The sequence below is a fragment of the Elephas maximus genome, chromosome 23 (assembly GCF_024166365.1).
Source record: "Elephas maximus indicus isolate mEleMax1 chromosome 23, mEleMax1 primary haplotype, whole genome shotgun sequence".
NCBI lineage: Eukaryota > Metazoa > Chordata > Mammalia > Proboscidea > Elephantidae > Elephas > Elephas maximus.
The window spans coordinates 67,824,042-67,838,447 of record NC_064841.1 but is presented as its reverse complement, the minus strand read 5'-3'; the positions used below and the strand labels follow the sequence as shown (position 1 = coordinate 67,838,447).

The window sequence follows — 14,406 nt, the reverse complement described above, 5'->3', positions numbered from 1 at the left end:
TACACGGGCACTTACTATGTGAAAAATACTGAGCTAGGTGCTGAGAATACAAGTGAGAAAGACAGGCACATTTTGGTGAAATAGACTAATTATGCTAAGAGCTATAAAGAGATGTTACAAGGTGCGATGAGAACATATGGCCAGAGATAAGACATACATAGTCTTGGGTGGAAAGTCAAGAAACACTTCCTTGAGAAAGTGTTTATAAGTTCAAACTTCTAATTACATGATGCTTCACAGAATCTCTGAGATATACAAACGCTGTTTACTGAAAACTGAAGTATCTTATAAGAAATGCACATCAATTTTCTCTTCTTTTGAATGAAAAGTTTTGGTGAAGGTCTTAATTCCAAGCATTTACGTATTCTGTGTATTTTACCTCTGGCATCTTTTCAAATAATGTCCTCCTTCGCTTGGTAAATTCTTTCATGTCAGTCAAGATTTCATGCTTTACTTCCAGGGGCAGGCTGCTGAAGTCTTCAGATTCGATATCTATTGCTTGAGGGTTATGAAAGAACTCCTCCTGTAAAGAGCGAAATGTGACAACATAGAATTACATTTTATACGCCTAATTCTGCTCAACATTACAGATATTTACTGCGCTTATGACATAAATATATAGTTGTACATAATCTACGACGGGCATCAAAGTGAGTAGGCAGATCAGGGAATGTAGCCATTCATTCATTCAAAAGGAAAAAACATTTACCAGGCACCTCTACTGTGCAGCCACCACTCTAGATGCTAGAGTGCTGTGGCGATCAAGCTACATAAGGTTCCCACTTTAAGCAATGCATCACTATGAGTTGGAATCAACTCAAGGACAATGGGTGTTAAGCAATGCAGGAAGGCATATGATAAGTAAATAAAAAAGGTAACAGTACGTGCTTTGAAGAGAATAAAACAGGTTAATTGGCTAAGAGAGTGATTAGGAGAATTAGGGAAAAGAAAAAAATTGTTTGATAAATAGAGAAGGCCCCAGTGAAAAGAGGACATTTGAAAGAGACTTGAAGGATAACAAAGTGCCTGTCGCAGGGTGAACGGGAAAGAGTTCTCAAGCTGAAGGAACAGCAAGGGCAAAGTCCCTATGGCAAGGAGAGCCTTATGATTTTGAATGTTTATAATTTTTTAATTATTTCTTTTGTTTTGTTCTGAACCTGAAATGAAAAGCGAAATTAAAAGGGAGAAATTTCACAGGCAACGAAAAAGGCAAAATTTTTCTAAAATTTAATTAATTTTCAGAAGTATTTAAAACCCCTTCATTACTATATAGGAGCCCTGGTGGCACAGTGGTTAAGAGCTTGGCTGCTAACCAAAAGGTCACCAGTTCGAATCTACCAGCCACTCCTTGGAAATGCTATGGGGCACCTGTACTCTGTCATACAGGGTTACTGAGTTGGAACTGACTCGAGGGCAATAGGCTTTTCATTACTATACAAGATAAGGTAACACAATCTGGTTGCCTATATGTATGTGTATGTGTGTAAAAATCCACTGGGCACTTATGACAGCCAGTCATTATGCTTACCACTTCCCATGCTTCACCTACTAGCCCTCACATCCACCCTATGAGGAAGCTGTCATTATTATTTCTGTTCTACAAAAATAAAATAAAATAAAGCCTTGGAGAAGTTAATTAATTTGACTAGGATCACAGAACTAGTAAAGGGCAGAGCCCAGACTGAAATGTAGGTCTTTCTCACTACAAGATCCATGTTCTTCACCAAAGTTGCTATCAGTTACTATTTTAATATTGCACAACCTCCATGGATCAGTCCCATGGTTTTAGCTCAAAGGTCTTCTTCTAGATGTATGAAAATAATACAAGTAAATAAGAAATAGTGAATTTGGGAATCAAAGAATGCTATCACCTAGAATAAGAAACTTGAAAAAAAATGCCTATTAAACAGTCTTGTATATTGAGTACAACTTCAGTTTGGAAAAGTGTTATTCGCTAAAATATCTGTGGTGGTGATTTAAAAACCTGTCCACAAATTCTTCAGATGCTCTTCCTGCCTCATTCTCCTCCCCTTCAGTGGGGGCTGGCTTTGATAACTTACTTCTGACCAAGAGAGTGCACTGGAAGAAATGCTGCATCAGCTTCCAAGGCTGGAAAAGGCAACGCCTTCCTACTGCCTGTCACTTTCTCTTCAGAGGCCTGCTCCTGGAGCACAGCCATCACACTGTGGAAAAGCCCAGGCCACGTGGAGAGGCCACGTGCAGGTGTTCTGGCCGACAGCCAGATCAACCACCAGACAAGAAAGTGAGGAAGCCTTTGAGGTGACTTCAGTCCCAACTACAATCTGATTACATTTGCGCATAGGATGCCCTAAAAGACAACTGCCTAGCTGAGCTCAGTCAATTCCCAGAAGCATGAGAAATGAAGAAAATAAATAACTGTTGTTTTATGGCTCTAAGTTTTTGGGTGATTCATCATGCAACAATAGATAGCTGGAACATAAGCAAGACATACATATACACATATATATAGTACCTATAAGAAAAAAAAAAAAAAAACCCCATTGCCCTCGAGTGGATTCCAAGTATAGTGAACCTATAGGAAAGAGTAGAACTGCCCCACAGGGCTTCCAAGGAGTGCCTGGTGGATTCAAACTGCCTACCTTTTGGTTAGCAGCCGGACTCTTAAGCACTACGCCACCAGGGTTTCTATGGTACCTATACACGCACCTAAATACACTCTCACATACATACACACACACACACATTCATCCATACAGAAGACAGGAAAATGAATTGAATAAAACATAAAATATACTAAAATGTTACTAGAAGCTATTTATTGTCTACACAAGCATGTATTATTTTTATTTATTTACTTATTGGTTGGAAAAGAAAAATGGCCCTATTTTGGGAAGCCCTAGTTAAGAGCTAAAAGGTCAAAGGTTAAGACCAAAAGGTCAGCAGTTCAAATCCACCAGATGCTCCTTGGAAACCCTACGGGGCAGTTCTACTCTGTCCTATAGGGTCACACTGAGTCAAAATCAACTCAATGGCATACAACAACAACAGACATAGGTAACGGTAAATTCCATGTACGTGTGTAGGGGTGTGCACGTATTTTATATATACATGTATACACATACACATATATACATGCATATACATATTTGCACACAAAATAAAGAAGGCATTTGTCTTTATCTTTATCAAGACTTTCACGAATTCATACTACATCACTGAGAATCACTTTCATGTCATTCATTTCAAATAAAAGAATAAATTCCTTCAAAATAATAATTCAAAAGGTATTCTAAAATTTAATTTTGGAAATCATTTTTTATTTTAAAATAATTTTTAAATATTTTTAAAGATTTAAAAATTAAATAATTCAAAAAGTATTTAAGTACCTGTAGTGCTTGTTTTTGAGTCATTCTTTCTTGCCATTCTTTCTCATCTTCCTCTTCTGAACTGAAAGCCAAGCATACGTTTACAACATCTATGATTTCAATCACTACCTGCATAAAGATTTCTTCAGTGACAGGTGCTGATAGTTACAGGAGCTCAATGGTGAACAAGGCACCAAGATCTGTGCTGTCATTGACCTTACAGTCTAGTGAAAAGCACTATAAGTAAATAATTACAATGTAATTCAATAACTATCATCACCAGGAAAGAGCAGGTTGCTATGGGTGCAATGAGGAGCACCACCTCACCCCAATTTGGAGGTCATGAAAGCTTACTGGAATCTCCTTCAATTACACTGCTTGGAATTAGCCATGAAAAAGTGGGGGCTTCTAGGTGTAGAGTGTGGGGGAGAGTCACGGAGACATGTGTTCCCAGCAGAGGAAATCAGTTCTACAAACATCTGGAAATAAGGAAAAGAAAGCTTGCCTGTGGATGGAAGAGGCAAAAGATATGGCTAGAGAAGAGCATAGTTTTGAAGTCTGATTCTAAAGACATGAGATGCTAGCAAGTGTTTTAAGCAGGGAAACGACAATATCAGATTTGTGTTTTAAATAGAACACTGCAACGCAAAGCAGAGATTGGACTCAGGTGGGGAGGGGCTACTGCAAAAGGGGTGAGATCAAAGACAAAGACACAGAAAGAAGTCTGGAAGCTATGACAGCCATCCAGATAAAACAAGATAGTGACCTAATCTAAGGTGGTGCCAATGGAGATAAACAGAACTGGGCTGAATCTACAGCTATGTGACCTCTTGGAGCTCCTGGAAAAGGACTAGGGGCAGATGGGGACAGAGACAAACTGTCAAGGCTTCTAGCCCTCCACCTTCATTTCAACCACAGAAGCCACGAACAACTACCAGATAGCCAGACGAGAGGAGTCCACAAAGAAGCCTGAGAAAAAGTGATCCGAGAGGTACGGAGAAGACAGGACAACAGGCAGCAGTGTAAATGGTGCCAAGAAATCAAAGAAGCTGAGAACTAAAAAGCTTCTACTGGATTTAGCAACCAGGATGGGCTATGTGGTCTCTTGGTGTCGTGGTGTAAAGAGAGACAATCCTGGACTGAGAAGTTGACACAGCATGTGCACCTGAAGCAAAGTGCAAGGGAAACTAAAATCCATGTCTTTATGAAATTTAAATCGGCGGTGCTAGCAGAGACTGTTTGGAATAGAAAAGAATAATGTATCAAAAACCATCACAAATCACCAAAACACAAAGGCAAGTTAACAAATAGAAAATTTAGCCTGTGAAAAATATCCTGAAAGATGTACAGAGTGTATCCTTCAGGTGCTTTCATTCCCACAGGCCTTATCATATAGATGAATAAAAAGGTTTAAGTCTGTTTGAATACAGCAATAATTTCAATTATGCTTGTAAACAGTTAAACATTTACCTATTTTTTTCTTTCTCTTGTAAAGGTGGCAAAACATAGATGTCATCTTCTCTCCGCACTTGAGTAAGGCTGGGCAGCGGTTCATCTCTGAAACATACACATATATTTAAACAGAGATTACATGGAGTGGTATTTTGAGTTAATCATACTACCTATGGATGACACCAATCCTACTCAGGAGGTGAAGGAGGAGAAAACACACCAGCAATGAACTTCTCCCCTTACTAACCTAGCTCTGAGCTAGATCACCGCTTTGCAAAATAAGTACAGGCTGGGGAAAAAAGGAAACTGGCTATGGCCCCTCAGAGAATGGAGCACAGCCTTAACAATACTCACGAAGAGGAGTATTATAAAAGTAAAAAATGTATGCAATGCAACATTTCATCTTTTCTTTCTCATTACCAAAGGTAATTTCCAGAGAATGGAGAATTTTCACAACTTCAAGGTACTAGGCTGAATGTCATCCTACTATTTCCTGCTCATTTCATCCTCTACTTTCAGTTGAGAGTTAAAATTAGGGAAGGGGAACTGCAGGAACCCAACCTGAAAAAAAAAAACAGTCCTTAAGATCAATGTAATATGTGTCTTGCCTTTTGCTTCTTAAGGCAGTTTTAATAGCTTGTCTTTTCAAAAATGTTTTCAAGAGCTTCTCTGTAGTTTTCCTGGAGTCACTGTTGGCCAAATCCTTTCTCTGCCTTCTCTTAGCCTGTGAAAAGAATGGATGTAAGATTTTACTTGCAGGTATTACTATATTAAAAGCATTTCTGTGATATTTCTCCCATAGAACTTAGCTGGTCTGAGTTTTCAGACTATGGCCGTTTTAGCGTCTCCTCCAAATTGTTGTATCAAAGATGTAATCACATTCAGGTTTCAGCTGTACAAAGGATACCCATAGTTTCCACCTAACTATTTCAAGGACTGGCTACTACACAATGTATGTGGCAAACTATTAATTTACTGCCTTTGAATGTTCCTTAATGTTGCAAAGAAGCCTAAAACTTAATGATATACAATCAAGTAAATGCTGCAAAGGAATTATTTTATCAACCAATATATTCTTTACAATGTCACTGTTATGCTAAAGATAATTTCTCAAATTGAAGTTAGCTGTTTTTTAGAAAAACACATTGTTGTTTTTGCTGTTAGCTGCTGTCCAGCTGGCCCCACTCATAAGTCTGTCCCTCAACATTCAAGGTTACATCATAAGAAATCCTAAAATATATAGAAATGCCTTTTAAGAAATGTCCAAGGAGGGGAAAACTGGAATAGTCTCTATGCTTATGTTTGAATAGAAGGCAGAAATAATCAAGACATTCTCTTTTCCTCTCTAACCCTGCCGAAAAGTTCCTGACACAGAGTATGCCCTGGATAACCAAAAACTAGAACATTCAAGTCTAGACACTTTTACTAAAGGAGCAAATGTCCCCAAAGATTTACAAATTCTTACCTTTATCCTATATCCTCCCTTAAGTAGATAATCTCTGTCTGGTATGATTATAAAATGATGAGCTAGCATTTGCAACATACAAATTCATATATCCAAATGGATGCTGTCATTTGGAAGGTAACAGTTATTACAAAGATAACAACATATTTCACTTTCTAAAACTACCTTCAGAACAACAAAGATATTAATTCTCACTTTTTCATATCATATCACATGTCTTCTGTTGATAACCTACTGTAGTTACCACTTGGCACTATGTAACACTGCTTACTCCTAAAAATCCAATTCGCCTTTCAAAGAGGGTTTGTTATCACTGAGAATACCCAATCTCAGATTCAGGGACAAACTCCCCAAAGAGGTATCTCATAATGCTCTAAATAATGGCAGCATAACTAGAATAAATGTAGAATCTCTAAGAATATCCTCTAAAAGGAAAACTGTCATTTGTAAGAATTCCAGTAATTTAAAAGTTAAATTTTCTCATTTCACTCACAATATACTTTATAACTAAACTTTTTTTCAAAAAAACAATTGTGTATTTGTTCAAGATAAATAAAAATGTAGCTGAAATAAAATTGCCTCTGTCTCAAAATCAGTCTCAGTTCCTAAAATTCTACAGAGAAAATCAGTTTTCTGTTTTGTTTCTAAGAATGCAGCAAGAAAAAGATAATTACACACCCATGTTCACTGTAGCATTGTTTGCAATAACAAAAAATGCAAACAACCTAGATGCCCATCAACACATGAATGGATAAACAAACTGTGGTACACATACACGATGGCGTGCAATGCAACAAAAAAGAACAATGATGAACTGCAGAGCATCTCACAACATGGATGAATCTGGAGGACATTATGCTGAAGGGAATCAATCAATCACAAAAGGACAAATACTGTATGAGACCACTACTATAAAAACTCATGAAAAGGTTTACACACAAAAAGAAACAACTTTGACGGTTACGAGTGAGGGTAGGGGTGGGAATGGAAAAACACTAAATAGACAATAAGTTAAGGGACAACTTTCGTGAAGGGTAAGACACTACACTATGCTGGGGAAGCCAGCACAACTTGTACAAGGCAAGCTCACGGAAGCTCCAGAGACACATCCAAATTTCCTGAGGGACCGCATCATCGGGCTGAGGGCTGTGCGGACCATGGCCTCAGGGAACTTCTAGCTCCACTGACATAACATAGTTTATAAAGAAAATGTTCCCATTCTACTTTGGTGAATAACATCTGGGGTCTTAAAGCCTGTGAGTGGCCATCTGAGATACTTCACCGGTCTCACCCCTTTGGGAGCAAGGGAGAATGAAGAAAACTAAACATACAAGGGAAAGATTAGTCCAAAGGATGGTCCCTGGCTACCACCACCAACTGCTCTGAGGGTCCCAGACAGAGCTGGGGAAAAATGTAGAACAAAAATTCTAACCCACAAAAAAAGACCAGATTTACTGTTCTGATAGAGACTGGAGACACCCCGAGAGGGAGGACCCTGGACGCCCTTTCAGCTCAGTAATGAAGTCATTCCTGAGGTTCTCCCTTCAGCCAGAGATCAGACAGGCCCATAAAACAAAATGAGACTAAAAGGGCACACCAGCCCAGGGGCAAGGATGAGAAAGCAGGACGGGGCAGGAAAGTTGGTAACAGGGAACCCAAGGTGGAGAAGGGGACACTGTTGACATGTCATGGGGTTGGTAACCAATGTCACAAAACAATATGTGTTCTGTCTAATGGGAAGCTAGTTTGTTCTGTACACCTTCACCTAAAGTACAGAAAAAGAAGGAAAAGGATAATTAGATGACACTCACCAAAGTCTGCTTCTTCAGCAGTGGAGCATCCCCATCAAAAACAAAAATAGGACGAATTCTAAAAAATAAGAGTTTGCAGAGCCGATGAAACAAAATGAGAAGATGAGCGTTTTCTATGGAGCCGCCATGGTGGTCTCGGACTCCTTTAAGTGCTTGGTTTAACCAAATGCTAATATCTGCACGAACTGTTAAGGACAAATATTTGCGGATCTCTTCCCCCGTTCTCACAATTTCCAATTCCTCACAACTGATAACATCCAAATGTTGAACACCAGACACTCATGGCTATTTAAATAAAATTGAAAAATGTTTGGCCTTGACGGAATTTCCCCGAAATCAGTTAACTTTATTTGTACCCTTATTGTACGCTACTATCCACATACTGAATTTTACTATCTTGCAAAGACAGATGCATCCTTTAAAAAGTCTAATTGCAAAGACTTGTTTTTATAAGAAAACCAGTGATCTCTAAAAAATTTCAGTAAATTAGCATGAACTTTCTAGCAGATAACTTGCCAATTCAGCACAAAAACCTTAAAAACCTGCATTCTATTTAACCAAAGAATTCCAATTCCAGATATGTATCCTAAGAAAATAACCATGGATTCACAATAAGTTATTCATAAGAATGAGTGTTTACAAATAACGAAAAACGGGAAATGATTTAAATGCTTCCCGATGTGTCATTTTTAAAAACTAAATTATGATATACTGATTTGCTAGAATACTAAGTAGCCATTAAAAACGGAAGTTGCAGAAGCTTATACAGTGACGAGACAGTCACAAAATGTTATTAAAGGAGGTAAAACGGGTTACAAAAGTATGTAAATTGTTTTACACGTAATTTATCAAAATTTAAAAAACTAAAAGCTTAGATACACTGACATTATAGGTAGTTTGTTTTCTTCTTGGGGTTTTCTTGCATTTTTAAACTTTTCTAAAAAAATGCTTTTTTTTAGATTGCCCATAAGAAAGAAGGACAGGAGACTCTGCTGGTTTTCTTGCTCCCAACGTCTCTGGCAGTTTCTCCAGCTTCACCAATGATCTCTTGAAGCCCTCTTCTTTTCTCCCATCTTCACTACCTACTGGGCTATCTCAGCCTCCCAGCCTCATCCATGGCTGTTATCCTCTGGATGCAGATCCCAATAGGTCTGTGTCTGGCCCAGAGCTCTCTCCTGACCCCAAATAGGCGGGGCCAGTAGTCTACTTAACATCCCTACCTAATTCCTCACGGACATTTCCAACTTAACATGATCAAAGCTCAGCTCACTGTTTTCCCATGGGCTGCTCCTTTTTCCCATATCAGTGGCTGTCACTCTTATTCACCCAGGTGCAGGAGTCAGAATTCTGGGTGTCATCTCATATACTCTCCCTTCATCCAGCCATTACCAGGTCCTATCAATTCCACCTTCTAATATATTTTGAAGGTATACACTAGATTTTGCCACTATATCTTTGGTTAAAACTCTTTGAAAGCTTTGCACTGTCTTTAGCATAATACCCAAAACTTCTTGCCTACTAAGCTCCTTCCTTTCAGGGTCTCCTTACACACACTGTCCTCTGCTATTAACAGTTTCTCCCTCTCCTAGCCTCGCTATCTCCTAACCTTAGGTCTCAGTTTATGGGTCACTTCCTCAGCTTAGATTAAGACCTCCAGTTATAAAATCCTACTCCCCAATGCATAAAACAAATTCTGGTGCTGGGAATCCAGCACTGAACAAAACACAAGAGTCCCTGCTCTTCAGAAATTTACAATCTTGTTGGGGGAAACCAAGATGGTGAGCTCCGTAACTTGTCTGGACCATGTTTTGTGCACTGCTCGCCCTGTCACGGAAACCCTGGAGGCTTGGTGGTTAAGAGCTACGGCTGCTAACCAAAAGGTCAGCGTGACCTTCACAGTCGATGCCATGTTTGAACCTTTTGTTGCAGCCACTGTGTCAGTTCATCTCCTTGAGGGTCTTATTCTTTTCTGCTGACCCTGTACTTTCCCAAGCGTGATGTCCTTCTCCAGACACTGGCCCCTCCTGATAATACGTCCAAAGTATGTGGGAAGGAGTCTCACCATCCTTGCTTCTAAGCACCCTTCTGGCTGTACTTCCAAGACAGGTTTATTCATTCTTCTGTCAGTCCATGGTATATTCAGTATTCTTTACCAACATCATAATTCAAAGGCATCAATTCTTCTTTGGTCTTCCTTATTCATTGCCCAGCTTTTGCGTGCATATGAGCCCATTGAAAATACCATGGCTTGGGCCAGGAACACTTTAATCCTCAAAATGACACCTTTGCTTCTTAATACTTCATAGAGATCTTTTGCAGCAGATTCGCCCAATGAAATATGCCTGACACATACTGCTATGACACACACTGACACTCAAGTATTATAGAAATGAATACAGTAATAGCTTGCTTTTCTTTAGTTTTATTTTTGTTGTTGTTGTTATTCTGTTCCATAATATCTGAGTCGAAATCGACTCAACAGCACCTAACAACATGGGCCAGGCATATCTAAGACTCGAGGGATTGAGCAGTGACCACTGTAACAGTGAACGAAACAGACGTAGTCCCTGTTCCAAGGAAACTTGCATTCTAGTAGGGAAGACAAACAAGAAAATTAAGTAACAGGTATATGTTAGGTCATTGGCAAATGACATGAAAAAAATAGAGCAGAGTGAAGGGGCAAAAGAATAATTCAGGGCCAAGGACTACTTAAGTTATGGAAGACCTATCTAAAAAAATGACATTTTAACAGAGGCCTGAATGAAAAGAGGAACATAGGAGTAAACTGTGAGGCAAAGGCAACAGCAAGCATGAATGCCCTGAAACAGAGCATGCGTCCAACGTGGCAAGAGAACAGTGAGAGGAGGAGCGGTAGGGGCCAATGTGGGTTGTCAGACCTTACAGACTCTGGTGGGGTCATACAGCATCTCCGACAGCCACTGGAAGGTTTCCTGAAGGGGGCTTAAGGGTCCTTCTGGTGGACAATAAAGAATAGACTCTAAGGAAACCAGTTACAAAGCTAGTAACGAGGGCCCAGGTGAAAGCGCATGGTAGTGATGCAGGCGGGATGTGGTGCTGATTTAGACCTGTACTGTGCTGGATAAACGTTTATGCCTGGCTTTCTCTGACACTACTGTATAGGGTTAAGTAAGTTTCTACTCAGCCCATCAGTTTTATAATTGAGAAAGTCTAATTTCAGTGGCTTTCAACCCTGCAATCCACCAGACTCTGATACAAAGTTTTGAAACATATAGATTACTGAACCCCATATGCTTGAAGTTCTAAATCATAGGGACTGGGATGGGGTCTTTTTTTTTTTAATTAACCATAGGTAGTGCTGATCCTCACATTCTCAACTAGGGTTGAGAATTCTAGCTTGAAATTTTTATAGTGAAGTATGAAATATGTAAAATTAAGCAAACTGAAAATATTTACATAATTTGACATGTCTAATTTCAATAATAACGATCATGAGGATGGCATAGGATCAGGCAGTGTTTCGTTCTGTTGTGCTGTACATGGGGTCGCTATGAGTTGGAATTGACTGGACGGCACCTAACAACTAAAATTTCAATAAATTTATACAAAACAAAATTAAATCTCTTCTGGCGCTAGCAAAGTTAAAATCTGCAGCAAAGCCAAAAATCACTTTAAAGACAAAACCCAAAGGATGAATAACATTTTGAAACAAAAAATAAATTACTTTAGGTCTGCAGTTAAGTGACGTAAAATTTAGTTAATCCCCATTCGTATACACTGCCTAAATGGAGTGTACTATTTTGCCAATACACTAAAAGGCATTTCACAAATGTTCAGGTGGGTAAGAGACAAAGCTAAACTGTTAATTCTGTATTATTTGTCATAGACATTTATTATGTAAATGAACAAGACACTTAAAAAAAAGATGAAACCATTTATTTTAGGGATCCGAGAATAAACGAAGACCCTAGTATAATAAAGAGTAAACTGTTACTAACAAAACAATAAATCTGAATATATTTCAGGTGTCTCAATTCCCATGAAAATAAAACAAAGTAAAATCAATTATAGAGCAGGCAATCAGATATTCTCCATATACAGGGAGAGCTGTCGTTATAACGAGAGCATATTTAACAGTCCTCCTTAGATAAATGATTCGCTCTTTCAGAAAAATTTAATTAACCCAAAAAAATGACTTCATATTCCAAAAGACAACCTCTTTGAGCCTTCTAAAAATAATCTGAATTAAACGTTTTATCGTTCCTTATTTTGACAACTTTCTTAAAAATTAGAATGCTGAACTTAATGTGTCATTTAAATGATTTTCCAAATTCTTACTTCTTCGCACAGACTGCAACATGAAATGGTTTAAATCTCTGCTCAAGTGTTAAGGGTTTCTGACACTTCCTCTGGATTCACATCCACGGCTATGAAGAAAATCTTTAGACGGCAATGATACGGAGAAACCACTGGAGGGCAGCAATAGCATACGGGTCTTAAAAAATAAACTACAAACGTCACTTTTCCCCACACAAGGTACCCTATGTCAAAACTTCTAAATTACCCAAATATTTATTACATATGTATTTGAAAATAATTATCATTGCCGAAAAACTTACTTTATTTAAAAATTATCACTATTTCACACTAACAAATACAGCAAGATTCAGTACAGTAGGCAAAACTAATAGTAGGAAGTTCTCGGCCCTGACATGCCTGCGAGATAATAATTTTAAGATGTAATTTTAACAATGCCAACACCCTCCTGAGCTTCCGCTCTTTAAATAACTCCTTTATTCCTCATACCACCTCTGTGGGTAACTACTATCATCAACTCCACTTTACAGATGAGAACTAAAACAAAGGGGCACGTCACACCGGCCATAAATAAGTCTGATCCCAAAGTCGGGAAAAGCAGACACTCAGAAAAAAGAACGTCCAGGAGATTCCATAGCTACCCACTGGGTCAGACCGTCACCCCACAAATACCACTCTACGCCCAAACGAGACCTGAGAGTAAAACTCGAATGTAAATCAATGCATCCCAAGTATCACCGGTGCATTAAGGATACCAACAGCAAGAATCTTCCCTTCCAGCGACTCCGGGCTGATCTGCCTCCCGGAGCACTCCAGCAGCTTCCAGAGCCCTTGGACTCCCATGGGGCAGGTGTCCTCAGCAGAGCTCGGGAGCGGGGTCCGCGGCAGACAGCCGACCAGGGAGGAGCTCCTCCGAGCCGCTGCCTTTGGATTCTAACTCTCCTACAGCGGCTCGCGCCACCGCCACGGACGCCGGTCAGAGGCTCCCTGCTCCTACTCAGAAAGGACGGAAAAATAAAATAAAACAAAGACACGGTTTTCCAGGGCAAAGCGACATCCACGGGAGCGTGAATGTGGGGGAGGGATGCTCGCAGGAGCACTTCCGGCGGCTGACACAGCCTCCCGGAAGAAAGGAGGGACCAGAGGACGGCCAGCGTCGGGGAGAACAGGTCCTGGTCTTGCCCCGCGTTTTGGCCCAAAAGTTGCCACTTGAATGGAAGATAGGGCAGGAGGGGCAGCACAAGCGACATAAACAACCAGAAGATGGGCCTCGGCTACCGCCAGGCTCCTCGAGCGCGTCAATAAACCCACACCTCAATTGGGGCCTTCCGACTTCCGTCCAATACGAAGCGCAGGGCGGAAGTCACGCCCTCCCTGCGTGACGTATATATGCTGCGCCTGGCGCGCTCAGGAAGTGATTGGGTTGAGCTCCGTGGTTTTTATCAGGTCGGTTCCTTAACCCTTTAGTGTTCTCCGGCATCGACATTTAGGATTACACGGCTTGAGGTCACAAATGATAAACTTACTGCTAGAGTAGTTCTTGGAGCCCTCAGACCCAGATTCAAATTCCGACCATAACACATCATGTTTAGCATTGTTCCAGTCACATTTGTTCAGAACTTCCGTTTCTTCACCTGTCAGATGGGCATGGAACCAGTCCAGCAGCCTATTTTATTAAGGATCTGAGGTGATGTATGCAAAGCATTTGGCACTAGTAGTTAATCAAGAAATGGTGGTATTATCACACACATTAATTCAAAATTGAACGACTAAAACTGAGTGAAAGGGTTGATTGAAATGAGCAGGTAATTTTTTAAAGGAATCCTTTATGACAAAGCTATACTAAAAATCAGCTTTAAGCAAAGCCACTTCTCTGCCCCAACAGATGGCGCATAGTAGCCATGTTTAGCTGACCTAGTTACAACTGAGTATCTCTCAGGAATAATCCTAATTAAGTGTATTTTCCATTTCCTCCATATATAATGTAATCCCCAGAAATTGTTCCTAATTGTGTTTCACTGACATGAATATAACT

The 14,406-nt window shown here is 39.8% G+C and overlaps 1 protein-coding gene across 3 annotated transcripts in view; it reads right to left on the bottom strand.

The window, feature by feature from the left end:
* The window catches only part of ERCC5 (ERCC excision repair 5, endonuclease), a 34,799-nt gene extending 21,054 nt beyond the window's left edge, over positions 1-13,745 (bottom strand). The window contains exons 1-7 of one of the 3 annotated variants that reach the window (XM_049867668.1): positions 13,685-13,745; positions 13,127-13,364; positions 8,076-8,251; positions 5,408-5,523; positions 4,818-4,904; positions 3,369-3,429; positions 380-523 (exon numbers count right to left, since the gene is read on the bottom strand). In XM_049867668.1, the coding sequence (XP_049723625.1) occupies positions 380-523; positions 3,369-3,429; positions 4,818-4,904; positions 5,408-5,523; positions 8,076-8,251; positions 13,127-13,214 (672 nt within the window). In that variant the 5' untranslated portion in view covers positions 13,215-13,364; positions 13,685-13,745. The other 2 variants (XM_049867667.1, XM_049867669.1) reach the window with 2 other exon arrangements.
* Between the last annotated feature and the right edge of the window lie 661 nt (positions 13,746-14,406).